Here is a 24,961-nt window from a genome sequence, read left to right as displayed (position 1 = left end):
ACCTTCTTTTTTATTATTTTGATGATTCTTTTTGGTATATCTTCCCCTTTGGTAGGTGTTTTAATGATGTCAAAAGGGGAAGATATGTAGATAGTAGATGTTTTCCTAATGTTTTAGCTAACAGATGTACAGTTACAGGTTTTACACATGCTTATAGTTGTGATACATGCTTTAAGCCATATTGGTTTTTTGGATGATGCTTTTCTTGGTATATTTATGATATACTATCTCATATATTTTGGCTTACTCTCTTATCAGATTGTTTTACTCCAGTAATACTTTTTGCATCATCATTCATTTAGGCCTCATGATATCATGCTATTGCATTCATTAGGTCAAAACCTTTTTTATGTGCTCTTTAAATTTTATTTATTAAGGCATAAATTATTTTTGAAAGGGGGACTACACTAAGAGAGAGAATTTTTGAAAAATACACACTTTACTTGTGCTTAATTTTCTTCATCCATTAATTATTTGTTATCATCAAAAAGAGGGAGATTTTTAGACCTAAGGGTCCTAATCCATGTTTTGATGATAATAAACAATTAGTGTGCTACTATTCTACCTTAGAAGTGTTTATGTTAAGATTGTAGGTCTCAAGTTCAAAATTGTAAAATTATTTCAAATCAAGATTGGAAGAGAGCAAAAAAATTGAAGCAAAAATCAAGGAGACACTACAATTTAAATTTTTAATTTTGTGAATCTCAATTAATTAATTAATTATGTTGGCTCAAGTCTAAGTATTTTCAAAATTCTTAGTGTTCATGTTTTTACCTATTTCTTGACCAAGGGGGAGTAAAATGAAATTTTCACTCTTAAGAAATGTAAATTAGTTTTTGAAAATGTTTTTAATGAAAAATTTATTGAATTAGCTTTCTAACGGTTTAAACAAATCGAAAATCCAATTTTGGGATAAAGAGTTATGCATTTTCTAAGCTTTTGTGTTTTTCTATCTAGTAGGGACTCTGGCTATCGAAGTAGGGAACTTCGGCAGCTGAAGTCAAGTTTTCAAAAGTAAGTTTTTGGTGCCCCCACCTTCGGTAGCAGAAGTAAGCAACTTTGGTTGCCAAACCTAGGTTTCTGCAACTCAATAAAATAGAGTTTTTGATTGTTAAATAGCTATATTTGTATTTAATGTACTCTCAACCGTCATTTTCTTGACAAAACTATAAATAGAGACTATTTATGACTGAAGGAAAGTTACAACTACTACTTTTTTGAGAATTTATTATGTTCTAAATCTTTTCCTTCTTTTTCTCTCTAGAAATTAAGCTTTCATAATTAATTCTTGAGAGATTTTCTGTTGAGTTGTAATTTTTTAGTTTGGAGAGTGATTTTAAAGTTGTTTGGAGTATTCATTATAACTTGAGTGTAATAGAGCATTAAATTACTCTTGTGAGAAAAGGAAATTATAAAAGAGTAAGAGTTTGCTATTGTGATTGTGTAAGGGGTTTATTCTTCACCCAAAGAAGAATTATAGTAGAGTTAGCTCTCAAAGAGGGCCTTGAGGAGAGGACGTAGACTTGGGATAGCTGAACCTCTATAAATTTCTTGTGTTTATTCTTATTTTCTCTCTTCCTTGTACTTGTTCTAAAAAATCCCTCTTAACCTTCAAAATTTTTAATTAGTACCCAATTCACCCCCTCCCCCCCTCTTGGGTTGCTTCAAGAGACAACACCTGTGTTTGCTATGTCATGTTTTAGATTGCCATCCACTTTTTTTAAATCCTTGAATCATATGATTGCAAACTTCTGGTGGGGCCAAAAGGATAAAAAAGGAAAGGTATACTGGATCTCTTAGGATAGTGTCTGTCATCCTAAATCTCCATGTGGATTAGGGTTTAGGGATCCATAGCTCTTTAACATGTCTCTCCTTACTAAACAAGGATGGAGAATAATTTTCAAGATAGATTCCTTAGTAGCTCAAATTCTGAAAGGAAGAAATTTTCCTTTCACATCTTTCTTGTCAACAAAGTAGGGCTCCAGCCCTTCAAGTCTTGGTAAGTATTTTATGGGGTCATTAATTGCTTGAGGAAGGGTTGAGATGGAATATTAGAGATGGAAATTCTATTTTCTTCAAAGTGGACCATTGGATTCCAAGCTATTTTCATCATTCCCATCTAATTAAAAGAGATGTTGATCCTTTTATCACTTTAGCGTTTCAATTAATTGATGCACATTCCCACTCTTGGCACATCAACAAGCTCATATAAGTTTTTAAGGAGGATGAGGTTAAAAAAATTATTTTAATTCCTATAAGCCCTATTAATAGAGATGGTAATTTAATTCGGCACTTCACTTCCTCTGGAGTATACTCTGTTAAATCTAGATATTGGGTAGCTTGTCAAAATTAGCATATGAGAAGGGCAATTAATATTACAAGGTCGAGTTCTAATTCTGAGAGGTTTAATTCAAACTTGTGTCATCAGCTTTGGATTCTCAGACTTCCACCCAAAATTTCCATCTTCCTATAGAAATTTCTAAGAAGGAGACTGCCTTCAAATGATCTGATTCATAAAAGAGTTCCTTCGGCTTCTAAGGCTTGTAAATTCTATGGACTACCTGAATCTATTATCCACCTCTTCTTCAAATGACAGAGAGTTAAACTCATTTAGCTACACTCCCCCTTCATGCTTTGCTATTTCTCCTTTGGAATGTTTGGTAGAATTATTATCATCCTTGCAAACTCACTACCATGATTCAAACTTAGTGACGTTGATGGTATTCCTTTTATAGAATATTTGGAAAAGCCACAATCAATTTATTCTTCGAGATGATCATTCTAATAATCAAGAAGTAATTACAGCTGCTATTTCCAACTTTAAGGAATTCCTTTCCCCACAGGAGCCTCCATCTTCTCCCCAAGTGGCAAGCCATCAACATCCCACTGTTTGGACCCTCCTCATCAAGGAATGATCAAACTGAATTTTGGCGTCGCAAGGGGGAAGGCTTCTAACAGTGTTGTATTGCCATATTAGTTAGAGATGTTTCAAGTCTTCCATGTGGTTGGAGTTGCAAATATTTTCCTAGTATTTCAGACTCCTTGGTTCTTTAGGCATTGTTTTGTAAAGGCTATTATGTTAGCTTCTCCTAGAGGATTCCGAAATATTACTGTGGAAGGAGATGTATTATTGATTATTTAAGCAACTCAGAATAACGCCTGTCACATTAGCATCAAAGGCATAATACACAGGGGCGAACCCACGTTTAGCCTGATGGGGCCCTCCTACTCCTCCCCACCACCACCTTTATTTTTTTTTTAAATTGCCCTCTCTTTTATGTTAAAAAATTAGAAATAATGCCTTAATTTTTTTATATTTATTTAAATTATTAAAAATTTTAAGTAGTTAATTTATTAATATATCTAAAAATTTTCTTTTAAATTGAAGAATAATAATTTTATCAAATTTAATATTTTAAATTAGTTTACTACCAATTATGACAATAGATGAAATAATGAAGAAAAAAAAATATAATTTTTGTGGTATAAAAATTTGTCTCTATTTATTTTATTTCTTTTAAGTCAAAAATTTTAGTTACTATTTATTATAATAATTATAAATTAGTTTAAAATATCAATTAATTTAAAATATGTCTACACACATTTAATTAAACTCTTAAAACTTAAATTTAATTATTATTTTTTTACACTTTAACCTTTCTCCCAACCGACGACTAAAATATATTATAATAAATATTGATTATGATTTATTGAATTTTTTATCAATTTTTTGAGTTATTTAAAATTAATAAAATATATAATTTATTAAAATAACAAATAATGATTATTATTAATAAAAATACAATTTATAATTTTTCTTCAATCGTAATAATTATATAATTATTTAAATTTTGTCCCCTTCATACTTATCCTGCATCCACCCCTGACAATACAAGATATCACTTATTTAGCTTCTTCACTTAATTTAGTAAGCTTTATTTATGTCAATAGGATGGGAAATGGCGAAGCACATTCTCTGGCAAGAAAGTGTTTGCTTGATGATTCTTTTCTTTGTAATTCTTTGATTTAAGTGAATTTATTTATTTATTTTTTTCTTTGGCCATTTGAAGGTCTTGCAATGAATTTATATTTTTGAAAAAAAAATAAATTAAATTCTTATAAAATTTTAATTTTTAAAGAAAGAAAAAGTATACAGTGATGCTGAAGTCATTTCAAAATTATAAAATTTTTGATAAATCAATTGCATTAGAAAAGGAAAATACTAATAAAAAATCTATAAAATGATTAAGAAATTTCTAATCATTGTTATCATAGAAACGTGACTTTTTATTTCCTAAAGAAGCATCGGCGAATAGGTCAAAATTCAAACAAATGGAAAATGGCTTACAATTTGGTGCAGAAAAGAGACTCTTAACCGTTAAAGGCCTTGAGGAGTTAAGTGAAGCTGATGGGTCAAAACCATGAAGACGAAGGCTTGGTCAAAGAAATGTACGTAAGCCAATGGGTCTTGAAAACCTCTCTTATTATCTATGTTCCTTTTTTTCTGGTAATTAGGAGACTGACTTCATCAAATGTTGGTTTTTGATTATATAATCGCATTTCACTTTCCCTTCCCTTCTGCATTGTTTTCCACGAAAGCGCGGTCCACTAATTATTTCACAGGAGGGATACAAGTTTTTCTTTAATTAATAAAGACTTGGCAATTTTTTCATTTGAATTAATTTTTGAGGTTGAATTAGATTTTTTTTTTTCTATATGTATTTAATATAGTCTTGTTTTGATGATGAACTATTCATAAATGTTCAGTTATGTAAATTTTATGCTTTGAATATTCATATTTGAACATAAGAGATGTGTTGTGCTTTTTTTTTTTTAAAGATTTTCCATCAAATATTTTCATTAAGTTATTAGAGTTCCAATTTTTATTTTTTATTTTTAAAAATTGTTAAAATAATGTTTAATTTATTAAACTCATTATAAAAGGAACTTTTAATAAAAAAAAATTATTTTTATTGCTCAAAAGATAAGAACTTGATATTAAAGGAAATTAGTGTCAAAATATTTATAAAAATCGTGTAATTAGAAATTTTTAATAATATAATTATAAATATGTTGTAGTATATTATGTATAGATATTGGTGATTAGTATTTTTAATATTAAACATTTAATAATTTTAAAATTAATACAGTTAAATCTAATGTTTGTTGGAGTACATATAAGTATTTGATATGTTCATTTTTATATTTAGACTTTAATTTAGTGTTTTTTTTTTTTTTTTTCCTTCTTCTTTCTTTTCTAATTTTATAAGAAGAAAAATTCCTAACAACCCAAAATTAAACCCCACAAACCCTTAATTGGGCTTCCAAAGGATAAGACTACAAGGCCATTGGCCAGCTTTCAAAAGCATACCTTATAACTTATGAAAAATTATTATTTAATTTTTATATTTTAATAAAATTAATTATTTAATATCTATATTTTAAAAAATATACTATTTAATTATTATATTTTATTTTTATTAAATTATTTAATTCTTTTATCAATTTTTTTATTAATCAATATCAGTCAAACTACTATTTAATTCTTATATTTTAATAAAATTAATTAATTAATTTTTATATTTTAAAAAATATATTAATTAATCATTGTAATTTAATTTCGTTATCTATTTTGTCGTATAATTACTTTTTATACCTAAACTATTTTAATCATCTCTCTTTATTTTTCTCTTACCCTCTCTTATTTTTTTCCCTATGTTTTCTCCCCTACATTCACACCATTCTCCTCACACCCTTCTCCGTCTCATTCTCTCTATTTTCATCTTTTGATAAAAATGACATAAATTGTTTACACGAAAAAAAGTTAATAAGTTTCTCTACATCTCTAAGTAATTAAGGAAAATTATTCCCAATAGAGAACATAAAAATGATATCTAAGAAATTGAATGAAAATACTTAAATATATATATATATATATATATATATATATATATATATATATATATATATATATATAGATTTAGTCTCCGCATAATAAAATTTTTATTTTTGATCTTAAAAATATATTTTTCATAATATTGCGTTTTTTAAAATATAAGTACTAATTAATTAATTTTATTAAAATAAATAACTAAATAATAGTATTTTATAAAATACAAGAATCAACTAATTAATTTCTTTAAAATAAACGCATAAAATAGTAGTTTTGACTAGCATTGGTTAATAGAAAATTTAATAAAATGATTAAATAATTTAAAAAAGAAAAATACAAAACTAAGTAATGTATTTCTTAAAATATAAGAACTAAATAATTAGTTTCGTTAAAATAGATATTAAAAGTAATTTTCCCTCTATAATTTACATGTACCCAAACAACTACCGTAGGTTTCACTTCTCCTAGTATTTTTATAAAAGCAAAACAAACGCGGAATTGAGGTTTGAATTTTCTTGGTCTACTCTTGCTCTTTACTCTTGAACTTTGACCTTCTAGTTTCCTTCTTATTATTATCTTTTATTTCTGAGTCTTGAAATCCAATCATTCTATTTTCTTAAACCACAAATCAAATACAAGGAAAGAGACCCTTTTTTTGAAGTGTTTGAAGGGAGAATTGGTCAGCACTCAGCATTTGGACCTCCACACTTCTCACGCTCCTCTCTGTTTTTTGATTCCTCTTATGACCATAGACTAGTCTAAGCTGAATAACTCGCTTTCTTAGTCAAACTTCGTTCTTTTTTTTTCTATGTTCCAATACATATATATATATAACCATCTCCCTATCCCTTCATTTTCTAACTCAACAACTTAACAACCCCTTTCAATTTCCAATCCTTAGCTCCTAACTATCTATTCAAACACAATTCAAGAAGAGATTGATATTATTCTTTATAATTTTTCCCATTTCCATGTTATTTGCTGCTAATTCTTCACCCTTCTGCTTAGATAAGTGTTTTGCTCATTGTAAGTCTGATTAGATTAAGTGTAGAAAGAAAAATATGGAGAATAGTTGGAGCTGGGAGCAGAAGACACTGATTAGTGAGCTAATCCAAGGGATGGAGCTGGCAAAACAGTTGAGGGTACATTTGAACACAGCATCATCTGTTGAAATTAGGGACTCCTTAGTACAGAGGATTTTAACTTCATATGAGAAGTCTCTCTTGATTCTCAACTGGAGTGGATCGCTGGGGCAGCAGCAGCAACAGCAACAGCAACAGCAGCAAAATGTTGGAGCCACGGCTGGTAATGTCCCAGAGTCTCCTTTATCCATGCATGGCAGTCCTGGAAGTGATGATTTTGATGGGGGTCACAATGACGTCTCTAAGAAGAGGTGAGGCTGGGGCACAACATAGAGTCTATCAGTCAGTCAATTCTTGCATATAGCAGCAAGATGATTTTTGGATATGGCTAACGTGGTAGTCTAATGCCTTTGCAGAAAGACGATGCCCAGATGGACAGATCAAGTTAGAGTGAATTCTGAGAATGGCCTGGAAGGACCCCATGACGATGGGTATAGCTGGAGAAAGTATGGGCAGAAAGATATTCTTGGAGCCAAATATCCCAGGTTAAAATTCTTTCCTTGTTTGAAACTCGCAATTTATAATTTATATTATCGAAAATGGCTGCTTTTCATGGTCAACAAGAAAATGAGGCTCTAGCATTCGACACTTCAGCAATATTCCTAGACAGGAAACCGCATTTTTTCAAGAGATAACTTTTATTGCCATATATATACCATCTGGAATCTAACAAGAACTGTTATACTTGCAGAAGCTATTACAGATGCACCTACAGAAATACCCAGAACTGCTGGGCTACAAAGCAAGTGCAAAGATCAGATGATGATCACACCATATTTGATGTCACTTACAGGGGACTACACACTTGTTGTCATGGCCGACAATCAGTTGCACCACCAGCATCACCAGAAAAACAAGAACAGAAACAAAACATTAATCAACAGCAGCAATCACAAGATGCTCTCTTTAACTTTCAAAGGGTCCTGAAGGTTAATACTGAGGACTTGGACAATAAAGAGATGGCATTTCCTTTCTCTTTTCCTCCTACATATGGAAGCATGAAAACTTCAGGCACTTGTTCTCAATCTTCTATATCTCCAGCCACCCCTGAATCAAACTACTGCTCTGTTTCACCATTCCAGACGAACAATTTTGTAGGGGTTCAAAATTTGCAGTACTGTTCTGAATCCAATTTCACTGAGATAATTTCCGCCAATACTTCCGCTGCCAATTCTCCAGTTGTGGAGCCAGAATTCTCTCTTCAGTCACTGGAGTTGGATCCAAACTTTCCATTTGACACACCAGGATTTTTCTCATAACTCCAGTAAGACGCTGAAAATAAGAAATGAGAAACACTTTTCACTTAGCACTTACTATAGTTGTGCAGCTTGCATCACAAGCGAGGAGAGGATGCATGTAATATGGGATTAGTTGTTATAGTATTGTGAAATTTTGAAGTATTGTAATAAATAACAATACCAGTTTGTTGTGATCGGAAAGCTCAAAATGTCTGGAGAAATCCTTCACGAATCTGATAAAAGCACAATCATAAACTTGACACTACATTTAACTCAAAACTTTAAACCAAATTCGTGTATTCATAACACCACCTAGAGTTCAATTACTCCACTAAAGCCATTGCGAGCATGCCATCAAGCCCACTTTTATCTAAAGACATTGCAAGCATTCCATCAAGCCCAATTCCATCCAGATCATGGGGCTCTAAGAGATATGCTAAAGCCATCACATGTCCCAAAGAGCCAGTACTCCACCACCGATATGCTCTTCTTCAGGAGCGCTATCTTGAGTACCAAGAGTTACTATTTTCAGGAGCATGCTTTACTACTGCAATGGGAGTCTTTTTCAAGGAGTCACCACTCCTCGATTTACAAAGAGAGAGTCTTTTAGCTCTTCCATCCATACGTAAAGGACCGTGTAGATCACTGATCACCATTCCTAAACTCTTCCATGCCAAACCTTTGGCTCTATTATCAATTTGTTGTGATTCGAAGAACCCAAAATGCATAGGGGAGAATCTTTATTGATGAGCCTTGTAAAAGAATCACACTTGTGAATTTAACACTATATCTAGCTCAAAACTTCAAGGTTATTAGGTCATTTCCACTTCTTGATGAGCCATTTTAATATGTAAATTTTATCCCCACACAACTCACAACACGCACTTGCATCTTCTCAACATAACTAAATGGTTACAGATATGAATCTCCATAGAAATTGGATAACCAAATATCCATTCCAGAAATGAAAGTGAGCAAATTGGACAATATGCATACGCTGCATATAGCAAAATATATACATCACTCAAATTTACATATTCTTTGTTATGGGTCGATTATTATATTAGAGTAAGCACTTATCAATTTAACATACAATCACACACTGATGAACAGATGTTCAAGCTAACTGTACTTGGGAAACAGGAAATCATGCAAACTGGTCCGGATACGAGGAGGAATAATAATAATAATAATAATAATAATAATAATAATAATAATAATAATATTATTATTATTATTATTATTATTAAAGGAATGAGGGATAAAGAGGTTTCCCTTCCCACAGCTAAACAAGAATGGTAATATGCAGAAAAACCAATGATACGCACAACTACAAGTTAGAAGTGGCTGATCCCTTGAAAGATTCTTTACAGTGATCCAATATCTCAAGCACTCAGTAAGAAGCTAAAATGGATTCCTATATGCAAGCTGATGACACTCAGGAGCAGAGCACAAGAAAGACAGCAACTCCAGAAAGTATATGCCATCTAACATCCATCAGTAAAGAGAAAATAGAAGTATAAAAAGAGCAAAATCTACAGAGTATGAGAAAAAGAGTTTTTGCATGAATAAAGTGACAAGAATGGAATAATGAAAAAGTAAGCCTGCATCCTTTATTCCCATACCTAGATTGAAGACTTCTCTTCCTCTTTGATTGCTGGAAGCCTGGAACAAGATCTGATGTTCCTTTTTGGGCACCTCTTCTATCATTCCTGAGAGCTTGTCTAGTCACAAGACAATGAATAAGTTGATTAGAGTGAGAAGTGACCACAGCCCCCCCATGTAACGAATGTACATTAGACAAGGAAGTACAATAATGCACTTAGCTGCCCCAAGCCAATAAATTTTGAGTCTCAATAGAATTGTAGGTAATAGTTAGTATTCAAAGTAAATCTAGCTCAACAGGAGTTACCATAAATTCCGGCTGGGACTGAGGACCATCAGGAACAAAGTCAGTAAAGCACAACAAAGCTGTAGGCAGCAAAAAGCATCCAACAAATACAGGGAAATACATAAGAATTGTTTTGCTGGCCAAAAGAAAATTTAATGCAGAAAGAAAGGGTGTTTTAAAATCGTATGACAAAATATTAAATTAATTCTACAGTTACAATCCAATCATATTGCAGCATGCCACTTGTTCTTTTGGTTAATGATATTTCCTGCCTGCCTTCTCTCACTAACTGATGAAAAGATTAAAACTAACTCTTGCCGACTTCATGGTAGTCTAAAAATAAACAGTCAAGAACAACAACAAAAATGGAGGGATCAATTTAGAACAAGAGAGTAGTGAATATTATTTGACAGAAGACTGATCGCTCCTTAAAGCCAGAAGCCTCAGTAGATATGAAAATTCACTCAAAACCAACAAAAATACCCACTACTTCCCTTGAACCAAGGGGAAACAAGGGATATACAGTATTTTTTTACCCAACCATCTACATTGGCAGCCATAATTCATGCTCCCAGCAGTACCAAAAAATGAGCAATGCTTGTTCATGGTGCTTCTTAGGAGTTTTTGGGCTTGATCTACAATCTGTTAGACCTTGAAATGTTAAATGGAACAGGGTAATTCAGGGCTCAGGCACATAAATACCAAAGATACAGGAGATGAAGACCAACCAAAAGAATCATCTTTTGTGATACAATGACATAATAACATGTTGCTTTAACCGTGATTCTGATAGGTGTAGGACTAGCTTAATATCAGGTACAATGAGCGAAAAAATAAAAGATAACAGAAATTAGAGAAAAAAAAAAAGTCAAACTGAAATAGCAAAGGATGGAGCCCTCTCATAAGTCATAAAGTCTCCTTGCTGCTTCAGATTGTCATTTCAGTTTTCTTATTCACAATGCATGCAAATGAACAAGTTTTCACAGTGGTAACTCAAATGAACTCAACCAAGTCTTAATCTTAGCTAATTGGATCAACTACATGAGTCCTTACTGTCCCACCCTAATTAATTTGCGCACCCAATCCGACAATTTCCACCTAAAAGTTCAAAACCCATTCATTCCATGTAAAAATATGAACTTTTCCATAAAATTCAGCATCATTTGAAACCTTTCAAGCACCAAAACAAAATAAAAGGGGCACAAGTAGATAAAGAAACTCAATGGTAGCCCCGACGAAGGCAAGCAAGATGTAGAACCCAAAGAGAATTAGCTTAGAAGCAGTGTATTCGGTAATGCAGTGAAAGAAAGAAAACGCAAATATCAACTGGAAGCAACGACGCAACGCACACATTCTCTCTTATCTTGTTTCCACCAAGTCTTGATTCTTTCCAGCATTCCAAATCTTCACCTGCTTTACACAGATATTTTAGGGGATTAGAAGTTGAAGGCAGGGCATGGGAGTTGGGATTACCGGGCGAGCAACCCAAAACAGCAAATAAAATGGAATCGGTCAAACCGGAGTAAAATAGGTTAATTTGTTTAAGTTTGGTTTAAGTTTAATTTTTTTAAAATTATTAATAAATTTAATTACGGTTTTTAATTTTAAAAAGAGTGATTGATTAACCGAATTGAATCACAATTACTAAAATATATGTAAAAAAAATCATTTTTTTAATATTTTACTATGGAATTTAATATAACTTTAATGTGCACACTTTGTATAATTATGTTATAGTCACTTTATGTTTATGATTTAAATTTTTATGTTAATTTTTATTAAAAATATATAATTTAATAATTTTTTATGAAGACATTTTATTAGGTTGTTTTATATAAAAAATGATCGAATACGATTGGTTATTGAATAAATAGTTAATCTAATTATTAAAAGTGAGATTTTTAAATTTAAATTTAACTCAGTTATTGAAACGTTAAAAAATAGAGGATTAAGAGTTTAAAATTCAATTAAAATTGAACTAAAATTTAATTGCATACTATTGAATAAATATTAATAAAATTAATAATAATATTCTATAAATAATTATTAAAATAAATCTAGCTAAATGTTAATATATAAAACCTTTTTAAATTAATTTAATTTTTAAAATTTTAAATTATAATATTTAATTTTTTATAATAAAAAATAGTGTAAATTATTTATATCAATATAGAAAATTTTATATACTTTTATTGTATAAAAATGATAATAAAACAAAAAAAAATATTTTAAATTAATATATTAATAAAATAAATTATTCACATTGGTTCACCCTAATAATTTTTAAAGATTCAAGGTTTAATAACTAAACCGAAATAAACCATAGTTCAGTTTTCTATTAAATCGATCTAACTTATCATTTCAATCTGAATTTCATAAACATGATTGCAAGTAATTAATTAATATAATAAAAATGTATTTAAAGCAAATTTGATTTAAATTTATATTTTAAATGAAAAATCATAAAATTACAATTATAATATTAAATTTAAATATGATAAATAAATTCTACCTTCAATCATTTTTATTTGTTATTTAAAGTTTTTATATGGTTATTAAGAAAACAATTATAATAAAATACTTCTTAATTTGACTAAATTACGCTTTATCTCACCTAATTAACAGAGAGAGGTGATATACTAAAATGAGTTTTAGAAAATTTTGTAAATAATTATTATATTTAGTGAAGATAAAAATAAAATTAAAAAAAATAATATTTCTTGATTCAAAACAACAAATAATCAGGCACAAAATAACTTCTAAAAAACATGGACAAAGGTAATAAATAAAATTGAATTATTCATCATAGCTCATTGCCACCTTCATCCTCGTCTTCAATTTATTCAAAAATATGTGTTAGAGCATCATCAATTCTTCTTTAATTCCTCTGGCTTGGTATTAATGGAGTAAGTAAACTTGAAAGATAATTGGAGAAACATATAGAAAAATTTTAGTATTTAAAAAAGAACAATTCGAGATTAATTAGAAATGAAAAAAATATATTATTCATTACATAGAAATCAAAAAGTAGTAAAGGCAATGTAAAAAGGAGAGAAAAGAATAAAGAAGGATATTGAGAATTCTTTACTATTATATTGAGAATTCTTTATTATCCAACTTTACTTTTCTCTCTAGTAGTAAGAGCATCTTTGAGATTCAGTTCTCATCATCTGTGGTGATTTTTGGCCTCCCCCTACCCCATTGGAGTAGGGAACGGCTTCCACCATAAACCTGGAGTGTGGTTTCTTCCTCCCCACCTTTGGGTGTGGTTTTATATAGAGCTTTTGATTTTTGCTGTGTCGCAGGAACTGGGCTTCATGGAGAGAAAGTTTGCTAAGCCTGTGTAGGTTACATGTCTCTTTAGTTGGGGAGATAGGTTTGTTTGTCTCTGGGAGAGGGTTCATTTGCTGCAATGTTGGTATCTTAGGGTTCTGAAAGCTAGTCTTGTCTAGTAATGGTTGAGCCTCCAAGCTAAGAAAGCTGTGAGCCCTACACTGTCACCCTGTTAGTAGTATACCCTAGAATATATCATTGTATTATACTATGTAAATATTTATTCCCATTTAATGGCAATTAATATTTTCATTTATATTTGAATGGTTTGAATTTAATTGAAAAAGTCCTTTAATATCTTGTTAGATGTTATATTCTTAAGTTGTTAAAAATATGAATGACAGAACATTTGTAACATCCCTCACCCGACTACAGTGTAGCCGAGCAAGGCATGCTACAATCGGTGCCGGAACACCCTATCTTATCTTACTTTATTCCTTTCATAATTTGATCTCGTTATATTTTAATATTAATTATTTTTTTTCGACGGAGAAACCAGAGGAGTTTCCCCTATTTTATTACCAGTTGATGTATTTCACTATTTACCTGTTTGAAAATTTCAATAATGTTTTACAAATAGAATCTCATCAATTATTTTCATAACCATCTCATAATTCACATCTCATTCATATATCTCAATTTCATATTCATTTCCATGCATTATCTATATATTTCAAATCTGACTTCGAATCCATACAATCTCATTCATACTCAAATCACATAAGTAAAATTTTCAAACTTCTTTAATTTACATATTAAAATACTTACTTTGAGTAGCTCCCATAATTCATAGGTTAATTACATGAGTTTATTTTGTACAAGATATACAAATAATTTACAATGTGCTAGGAATGAACAATATACATAACATGTATAAAATGAGCCCTATCTACATGCATTGCTGAGGAGGTGACAATCTTGAACTCTTCTAACACTTCTGCAGATCTGGACTCCAAAAATCTCAGTCGACAGTCTACTGGTTTTTACCTTCAGTACCTGCGCGAGGAAGCAATTCCATCGCGCTAAGCATTTCTGCTTAGTGGTGCAATAATATAACAAGAAATAATATATACAAATAAAGAAAGAACATAGCATAATTTGAATGCTTAAGAATCAATTTAATTTAATACAATGTGTCTAATGTCAATTATCTTTTGTTCTCATTTGTTTCGCTTTGGAAGCGTTTAATTCCGAAATTCACAGTGATAATGTACGATATACAGAATTAATAAAAATACTCAATTTATATTCATATGGCAATAGAAGGTACATTTAAAATATTTAGTTAAGTTATACCTATTTTTGCAACTCTCTTATCATTTTACTTAACAATTTTTATGTGGTTTGGATCATTTCATAATTGTAACTAATTCTTTTGAAGTCTTATTAACTCATTTATTTGATCTCTAATGTTTTTAATTACTAATAGTCTTAATTTATTTCAATAAATTACACTGCCCAAGTGACCTACGATCGGCTGACTAAACTGGATAACAGGTCGTTGGCACTGGACACCGCGGTGCCTCGGGCCGTCATACCATGGGACGCAGAACGTCAACCATGTATGCAGTTAGTATGGCTAAAAAGCCATGATATCACATAATCGGGCATAAAAGCCATGAATACGGGCATAAAGCCATGAATACAGGCATAAAGCCTTTCCTTTCGCAGTACTGCTAAACAATACCCTATTGGCATGCCAAACTATCCAATCTGACACACATGTCTAGGCAATACAATGGCATATAATATCATCAAATATTAATATGTTGTGTTTTATGTCTTTATTATTTCACGATAAATTTCATAATTTGTACATTGATCATAATATTCATACATTCCTTACATCATTCCTATTGATCACAATTCACAATAATGGTATTCATATACCATTGTACTCAAAATATTTCTCCTCTCTACAATAATGAGAACTAATGTCTCATTCATACATTAATATGGTTTATTTATCCATTCATTATGTTATTCATATTGATCACAATTCTAAACAATGGTTCACATGTACCATTGTATTCAAAACATTTTTCCTTTCTCATTTATACATTCAAGAATCTACTTATGTAATTACAAATTTTATATTTCAAGTTGAGTTACTAATATTTTATGAATTCCATTTGTGATGGGCATATATGCCCTAACTATCTATTCACATCAATTAGGTGACTTATTTTTCATGTTTCAAGTAATCCATTAATATTTCATGGATTTCAAATTTATGGCCTAATTTCTTTTTAACAATTTTGACTAGGATGCATAGTCCATATTTGTCATACAATTCTAAGCATTTAAGCTTAGAATTGGTTCTAGGTCTTCATCTTAATTCACTAATCATTTTGATTACTATTCACCATACTAGTCAACCAAAATGTTGACCTTTTTATACTTAATGGATATATTAATTCTAATTACACCAAGATCCCACATTTTGAGTTTTACATTTACTAGTATTAATTGCCAATTGCAATTTAAAGTCCCCTAGATGCATTTCTAATTTCAAATTTTGAATTTCAAGTTTTGGTGTCACTATTCACCTTATTAGTCAACAAAAATGTTGACTTTTGCATAGACAATAGGTACATTGGTTTTAACACTCCCGATGTACCACATTTTGCATTTAAAACTTGTTGGAATCAATTACCAAATCTATTTCCAAGCTTATTTCAAGTTTTCATGTCACTATTCACTTCATTAGTCAACTAAAATGTTGACTTTTGCATAGAAAATATGTACATTGACTTTGGCACTTCCAACATACTACATTTTTCATTTAAAACTTGTTGGTTTTGGTCACTTTCTTAAAGCTTAGGTCATTTTGGCAAAATTGCCAATTTTCGGTTTTTGGTGCTCTGAAGTTGCACTGTTTCATTGGTCGATTTACTGTTGGAATTTGACAAAACTTCCTTCATAGAAAATGTTCCTTATTTTGTCTAGTTGAATTTCTTTTTTTGAATCACTCCATTTGGAGTTTTTTAGCTTAAGTTACGGCCAAAATAAGTTTACTGTTCACGTGTACTGTTCCTGCTAAAATTTTGGGTTTTGGCAGATTTTGGTCCAACTTTGGTCAGTAATTTGATCAAGTTAAGTTCATAATTTGGTCTAACTTTCTTCATATGAAATGTTCTACCATGCCTTAGGTTTCCATCGGTTCAAGAATCGCCTAAATCCGAGTTTTCTAGAGAGAGTTATAGCCATCCAAACATTACTGCTCAAATGAAAATTCTGGAAATCTCAGTACAGTAAACTTCACTTTGCTCAATGATTTGATTAGGTTCTGGTCATAATTTGGGGTAGGTTTCTTCATGAAAGTTGTTTGTCTATGTCTTAACTTGTTTCTGTAAAAATTTCAGATCAATTGACCATTTCTACAGTGAATTATGGCCAAATGAACAGTTACTGTTCATTTGGTCATTCTGCAGGGGCTGTTTGCAGGGTATCCGGATTGGGGCCAACTTTTGGTCCTCTTGCTTTGGTCTTTTGGGCATGGTTTCTTCAGAAAAAATGTGCCATTATAAGCCTAGTTTCATGTCCAATTAGCCAAACACCAATTGGACCAACACAGCCCAAGCTATGGCAGTCCAAGTGGACTGAAATTTCAGTCACCCTGCTGCACTCACAAGGCAGCATGCTCCTTCACTTTGCCATGCTACATTTCAGTCCAATTTATGGCCAAATTACCTAAAATGGTCACTAATTGACCATTAAAATGTTCTCTAACAATTTCCCAAGCTAAATCCAAGTTTCACTCCCAAACCCTAGCTCACTTTCAATGATTACACCAATTACCTTAGTTAGCACACCAATTCATCATACATATATATATATATACCTTAAACATCATTTTTAGTCCACTCTAAGTCCATCAAAAACACTTAATCTTGTTCCTCCCTAGGGCTGCCAAAATTCATTGTATACATACACATAAATTCCATTCATTTAATTCACAAATTCTTGCTTATTTTAGGTCTCTAATCATGGAAAGAGAAAGATGTATGCATAATAGGCACTAACCTCTTGTAGGGCAGAATTTTCCCAAGCTTGACTTCACTTTCTTTCACTTTCTAGGCTGCCAAACACTTTCCCAAGAGCTATGGACAAGTTTTAATGAAAGGGGTTTAGGGTTTAGTAGTGGAAACAAGAGAGAAATGAAGCTTAAAGGAGCTTTAATGGTGAAACCTCTTCTCTCTATCTCTCTCAACGTTTTTTAGGCTGCCCAAGGTTGAAGATGCATATTGGTTTTTCATATTTTTGGTCTCTTTTATCTCTTTTAATAAGTTTAACAAATTGTGATTGGTGGAGGAAATTTAAATGACATCATATGATGTCATAATTAGCATTTTCTTTCATTTTCTTTTCTTCTCTTCTCTACTCATTTTCAATTTAATTTTTAGTAATATTTATTCATATTTTAGATCATAATAATTATTTACTCAACTGGACAAGTCGGCCAAAAATCGTCTCTGAAGGCGAAATGACCAAAATGCCCTCCGTTTGGCTTAACGGGTCAAAATTGTCTATATCGATTGAAAAATTTTTCTAAATATTTTCTTGGCATTCTAATATCATAGGAACCTCAATGACCCTTCTCTGGAGTCCCAAAAATTATTTTATAATTTTTTTCTCCAGGTCTAGGGCTCCTCGTTGCGAGAACCGCAACTTCCCTCTGGGTTACCCATCGCTTGGGCACTGGCTCATTTGACTTAGTTGTATTTTATTTCAAAAATTTTTACTAAATTTTTCTTATTAATATTTGAGTTAATTATGGTTCTTCACTTTAGTTTAAATATTTTTTTTTTTCTAGAAGTTCTAGCTGTCCGAACCGACACCGGTCGCCAGAACAGTAGACTGTGCTGAATTGCTACCGGGAGGATGTTACAACTCTTCCCCTCTTATTTAAATTTCGTCCTCGAAATTTACTCAATGTAAATAGCCAAGGAGCTAATACCTCTTTATTTCTTCACCTTTCCGTGTTATCCTACTTCACTTTCTCCTTAGTCTCAATCCTATCCTCAAACAGTTATGTACTCATCCTTTTCATCTTAAATATAGTCTCCTTCTCATCTCCATTCGCTATCTCATTGTCTCTTCACTCTCTTATTCCATACCTTAACCTAAAATAAACAGGAAATACAGATCTGTAATAGTGTCACCTCGACTCTTATGAATGCAATGCATGATATGCAATCTATCTAGGTCCAGAAACGCCTAAACCGCGCTCTGATACCACTAAATGTAACATCCCTCACCCGACTACAGTGTAGCCGAGCAAGGCATGCTACAATCGGTGCCGGAGCACCCTATCTTATCTTACTTTATTCCTTTCATAATTTGATCTCGTTATATTTTAATATTAATTATTTTTTTCGACGGAGAAACCAGAGGAGTTTCCCCTATTTTATTACCAGTTGATGTATTTCACTATTTACCTGTTTGAAAATTTCAATAATGTTTTACAAATAGAATCTCATCAATTATTTTCATAACCATCTCATAATTCACATCTCATTCATATATCTCAATTTCATATTCATTTCCATGCATTATCTATATATTTCAAATCTGACTTCGAATCCATACAATCTCATTCATACTCAAATCACATAAGTAAAATTTTCAAACTTCTTTAATTTACATATTAAAATACTTACTTTGAGTAGCTCCCATAATTCATAGGTTAATTACATGAGTTTATTTTGTACAAGATATACAAATAATTTACAATGTGCTAGGAATGAACAATATACATAACATGTATAAAATGAGCCCTATCTACATGCATTGCTGAGGAGGTGACAATCTTGAACTCTTCTAACACTTCTGCAGATCTAGACTCCAAAAATCTCAATGACCATCTGTTTTTACCTTCAAGACTGCTGAGGAAGCAATTCCATCGCGCTAAGCATTTCTGCTTAGTGGTGCAATAATATAACAAGAAATAATATATACAAATAAAGAAAGAACAGAGCATAATTTGAATGCTTAAGAATCAATTTAATTTAATACAATGTGTCTAATGTTAATTATCTTTTGTTCTCATTTGTTTCGCTTTGGAAGCGTTTAATTCCGAAATTCACAGTGATAATGTACGATATACAGAATTAATAAAAATACTCAATTTATATTCATATGGCAATAGAAGGTACATTTAAAATATTTAGTTAAGCTATACCTATTTTTGCAACTCTCTTATCATTTTACTTAACAATTTTTATGTGGTTTGGATCATTTCATAATTGTAACTAATTCTTTTGAAGTCTTATTAACTCATTTATTTGATCTCTAATGTTTTTAATTACTAATAGTCTTAATTTATTTCAATAAATTACACTGCCCAAGTGACCTACGACAGTGACTAAATCGATAACGGGTCGTTGGCATCGACACCGGTGCCTCGGGCCGTCATACCATGGGACGCAGAACGTCAACCATGTATGCAGTCAGTATGGCTAAAAAGCCATGATATCACATAATCGGGCATAAAAGCCATGAATACGGGCATAAAGCCATGAATACAGGCATAAAGCCTTTCCTTTCGCAGTACTGCTAAACAATACCCTATTGGCATGCCAAACTATCCAATCTGACACACATGTCTAGGCAATACAAGGGCATATAATATCATCAAATATTAATATGTTGTGTTTTATGTCTTTATTATTTCACGATAAATTTCATAATTTGTACATTGATCATAATATTAATACATTCCTTACATCATTCCTATTGATCACAATTCACAATAATGGTATTCATATACCATTGTACTCAAAATATTTCTCCTCTCTACAATAATGAGAACTAATGTCTCATTCATACATTAATATGGTTTATTTATCCATTCATTATGTTATTCATATTGATCACAATTCTAAACAATGGTTCACATGTACCATTGTATTCAAAACATTTTTCCTTTCTCATTTATACATTCAAGAATCTACTTATGTAATTACAAATTTTATATTTCAAGTTGAGTTACTAATATTTTATGAATTCCATTTGTGATGGGCATATATGCCCTAACTATCTATTCACATCAATTAAGTGACTTATTTTTCATGTTTCAAGTAATCCATTAATATTTCATGGATTTCAAATTTATGGCCTAATTTCTTTTTAACAATTTTGACTAGGATGCATAGTCCATATTTGTCATACAATTCTAAGCATTTAATCTTAGAATTTGTTCTAGGTCTTCATCTTAATTCACTAATCATTTTGATTACTATTCACCATACTAGTCAACCAAAATGTTGACCTTTTTATACTTAATGGATATATTAATTCTAATTACACCAAGATCCCACATTTTGAGTTTTACATTTACTAGTATTAATTGCCAATTGCAATTTAAAGTCCCCTAGATGCATTTCTAATTTCAAATTTTGAATTTCAAGTTTTGGTGTCACTATTCACCTCATTAGTCAACAAAAATGTTGACTTTTGCATAGACAATAGGTACATTGGTTTTAACACTCCCGATGTACCACATTTTGCATTTAAAACTTGTTGGAATCAATTACCAAATCCATTTCCAAGCTTATTTCAAGTTTTCATATCACTATTCACTTCATTAGTCAACTAAAATGTTGACTTTTGCATAGAAAATATGTATATTGACTTTGGAACTTCCAACATACTACATTTTTCATTTAAAACTTGTTGGTTTTGGTCACTTTCTCAAAGCTTAGGTCATTTTGGCAAAATTGCCAATTTTTGGTTTTTGGTGCTCTGAAGTTGCACTGTTTCATTGGTCGATTTACTGTTGGAATTTGACAAAACTTCCTTCATAGAAAATGTTCCTTATTTTGCCTAGTTGAATTTCTTTTTTTGAATCACTCCATTTGGAGTTTTGTAGCTCAAGTTATGGCCAAAATAAGTTTACTGTTCACGTGTATCGCTCTCGCTGAAATTTTGGGTTTTGTCAGATTTTGGTCCAACTTTGGTCAGTAATTTGACCAAGTTAAGTTCATAATTTGGTCTAACTTTCTTCATATGAAATGTTCTACCATGCCTTAGGTTTCCATCGGTTCAAGAATCGCCTAAATCCGAGTTTTCTAGAGAGAGTTATAGCCATCCAAACATTACTGCTCAAATGAAAATTCTGGAAATCTCAGTACAGTAAACTTCACTTTGCTCAATGATTTGATTAGGTTCTGGTCATAATTTGGGGTAGGTTTCTTCATGAAAGTTGTTTGTCTATGTCTTAACTTGTTTCTGTAAAAATTTCAGATCAATTGACCATTTCTACAGTGAATTATGGCCAAATGAACAGTTACTGTTCATTTGGTCATTCTGCAGGGGCTGTTTGCAGGGTATCCGGATTGGGGCCAACTTTTGGTCCTCTTGCTTTGGTCTTTTGGGCATGGTTTCTTCAGCAAAAATGTGCCATTATAAGCCTAGTTTCATGTCCAATTAGCCAAACACCAATTGGACCAACACAGCCCAAGCTATGGCAGTCCAAGTGGACTGAAATTTCAGTCACCCTGCTGCACTCACAAGGCAGCATGCTCCTTCACTTTTCCATGCTACATTTCAGTCCAATTTATGGCCAAATTACCTAAAATGGTCACTAATTGACCATTAAAATGTTCTCTAACAATTTCCCAAGCTAAATCCAAGTTTCACTCCCAAACCCTAGCTCACTTTCAATGATTACACCAATTACCTTAGTTAGCACACCAATTCATCATACATATATATATATATACCTTAAACATCATCTTTAGTCCACTCTAAGTCCATCAAAAACACTTAATCTTGTTCCTACCTAGGGCTGCCAAAATTCATTGTATACATACACATAAATTCCATTCATTTAATTCACAAATTCTTGCTTATTTTAGGTCTCTAATCATGGAAAGAGAAAGATGTATGCATAATAGGCACTAACCTCTTGTAGGGCAGAATTTTCCCAAGCTTGACTTCACTTTCTTTCACTTTCTAGGCTGCCAAACACTTTCCCAAGAGCTATGGACAAGTTTTAATGAAAGGGGTTTAGGGTTTAGTAGTGGAAACAAGAGAGAAATGAAGCTTAAAGGAGCTTTAATGGTGGAACCTCTTCTCTCTATCTCTCTCAACGTTTTTTAGGCTGCCCAAGGTTGAAGATGCATATTGGTTTTTCATATTTTTGGTCTCTTTTATCTCTTTTAATAAGTTTAACAAATTGTGATTGGTGGAGGAAATTTAAATGACATCATATGATGTCATAATTAGCATTTTCTTTCATTTTCTTTTCTTCTCTTCTCTACTCATTTTCAATTTAATTTTTAGTAATATTTATTCATATTTTAGATCATAATAATTATTTACTCAACTGGACAAGTCGGCCAAAAATCGTCTCTGAAGGCGAAATGACCAAAATGCCCTCCGTTTGGCTTAACTGGTCAAAATTGTCTGTACCGATTGAAAAATTTTTCTAAATATTTTCTTGGCATTCTAATGTCATAGGAACCTCAATGACCCTTCTCTGGAGTCCCAAAAATTATTTTATAATTTTTTTCCCCAGGTCTAGGGCTCCTCGTTGCGAGAACCGCAACTTCCCTCTGGGTTACCCATCGCTTGGGCACTGGCTCATTTGACTTTGTTGTATTTTATTTCTAAAATTTTTACTAAATTTTTCTTATTAATATTTGAGTTAATTATGGTTCTTCACTTTAGTTTAAATATTTTTTTTTTCCAGAAGTTCTAGCTGTCCGGACCGACACCGGTCACCGGAACAGTAAACTGTGCGGAATTGCTACCGGGAGGATGTTACAACATTCTAGTACAAAAATTATAAATTTGATTCACAATCTAGGATACTTCATTGGGCATGACTTATCTAGAAAGATTATTACTTATGTTTGTTTCTATGAATTAGTATGAGATACTTATGGGATAGAATGGTGAGTCTTATGCTATATGATAAACATGGTGAGCACTTATATGATAAGTAGGCTGAACCTGTGATAAAAGATGACTTGTACATGGAATTTATTCTTGTCAATACAAAGTCATCTAGATCATGATAGTGCATATAATCTCTTGACCTGAGATAACACAGTTATTTTATATATAGGTGGTTTAAGTTTGATACTGCTTTCATACTTGTACTATATATAAGTATATAAGCATATGTGGCTCCGACTAGTTATATATGGAGATAGGTGTTAGTCATGATGGGATGCATTACCCTAAGTAAATAGGGATAAAGTCCTATGTCCATTTAATAGTTCTTGATGAATTTAAGTTCCTGGCCAGAATATATAGACTTAATCAGAAAAGAGTTTCTGACAGAAAAGTCTTGTTAATCAAGAATTAAAATTAAAAGATGACATATGATTCCAAGCAAAAAAGTTTGATATGAAACCATGACTCTAGCTGGAATTGGGAATTTGTAACGGAGAGATTTTAGTGCATAGTACATATGATCAAGGTTCATGAATTGGAGAATTAATTCACAACTAATTAGGTAGTCATGATACATTATGTTAGATATCAATCATGATTTATGAGAACTTGAATGAAAAGGGAATTTCATTTTAGTCTGGAATGGTTCCAATAATATTAAGGAGTTAATATTATTCTCATTGCTAATTAGTAATGAACCTAGTAAGTCACATAAATAAGAGCAACTTGATCAAAGCATAATTAATTTAATTAATTAATTAAATTAATAAATTTAGTTTGTAATTAGATTTTAAAGTCCCTAGCTTGACTTAAAACTAAATTTGCCCATGGAAGAATTTAAGTTAATATTTAAAGTGTTTAAATATAAACTTGAAAGATTAAGCTTAAAGGAAGAAAAAGATTATGGACTTGGTCAAAATTTTATATAAGTTTGACTTATCAAATTTTGACAATATTGATCATTTGACTTGGTAAAAAATGGGAGGTAAAATTATAATTAATTAATGGTTAATTAATTAAATTAATTAGTGTTTAGAATATTAATTAATTAAGTTTAATTTTCTTGATTAATATTTAAGCATGACAAGTGTACCCATGGGAGATTGAAAACTCATTTAATTGTTAAATGAGAAAGTGACACCGGGAAGATTACTTTTAATTAAGGAAATTAAATAAAAGGAAAGGTCAAAAAGAAAGTTTTCATCTTCTTTCTTTCTTCCTTTTGGCTGAACCTTACTCCTCCCTTTGCCAAAGAATTCTTTAATCTTCTTTAGCTTGATTCAAAGGTGTTAATTGTTAATACACTTGAATCAATCATAGAGAAAGTGTTTCTCTACACTTCCACACCTATAAGATCAAGAAATTCTTCTCCTCTTCTCCTTCTTATCTTGGTTGAATCAATTGGAGATCAAAAGAGGGACTTTGCTTGATCCAAGGAAGCTTTGATCAAGGGGCTTATGTGGACGAGTTAGAGAGCCAACACTTGGTGGCTTCACTACCCAAATTTGGTGTTAGGATATTGATTTTGTGCCTTAAGGGTAATAAATTCTCCAAATCC

The 24,961-nt window shown here is 31.5% G+C and overlaps 1 protein-coding gene and 1 long non-coding RNA gene across 2 annotated transcripts; one reads left to right on the top strand and one right to left on the bottom strand.

The window, feature by feature from the left end:
• Window positions 1-6,742: 6,742 nt before the first annotated feature.
• Window positions 6,743-8,474, top strand: LOC110671551 (probable WRKY transcription factor 53). The gene is made up of 3 exons (XM_021834041.2): window positions 6,743-7,286; window positions 7,392-7,520; window positions 7,727-8,474. The coding sequence occupies exons 1-3, from the start codon at window positions 6,955-6,957 to the stop codon at window positions 8,292-8,294; spliced, it is 1,029 nt and encodes a 342-aa protein (XP_021689733.2). The 5' UTR covers window positions 6,743-6,954; the 3' UTR covers window positions 8,295-8,474.
• LOC110671552 (uncharacterized) lies at window positions 7,655-11,661 on the bottom strand. The gene is made up of 2 exons (XR_002498116.2): window positions 9,899-11,661; window positions 7,655-8,307 (listed from the first exon to the last, which is right to left on the bottom strand). It is a non-coding gene; the product is annotated as an uncharacterized LOC110671552 (long non-coding RNA).
• Between the last annotated feature and the right edge of the window lie 13,300 nt (window positions 11,662-24,961).

This window comes from Hevea brasiliensis, chromosome 9 (genome assembly GCF_030052815.1).
Source record: "Hevea brasiliensis isolate MT/VB/25A 57/8 chromosome 9, ASM3005281v1, whole genome shotgun sequence".
NCBI lineage: Eukaryota > Viridiplantae > Streptophyta > Magnoliopsida > Malpighiales > Euphorbiaceae > Hevea > Hevea brasiliensis.
The sequence above is the reverse complement of the archived record's forward strand: the minus strand, read 5'-3'. Positions and strand labels throughout refer to the sequence as shown.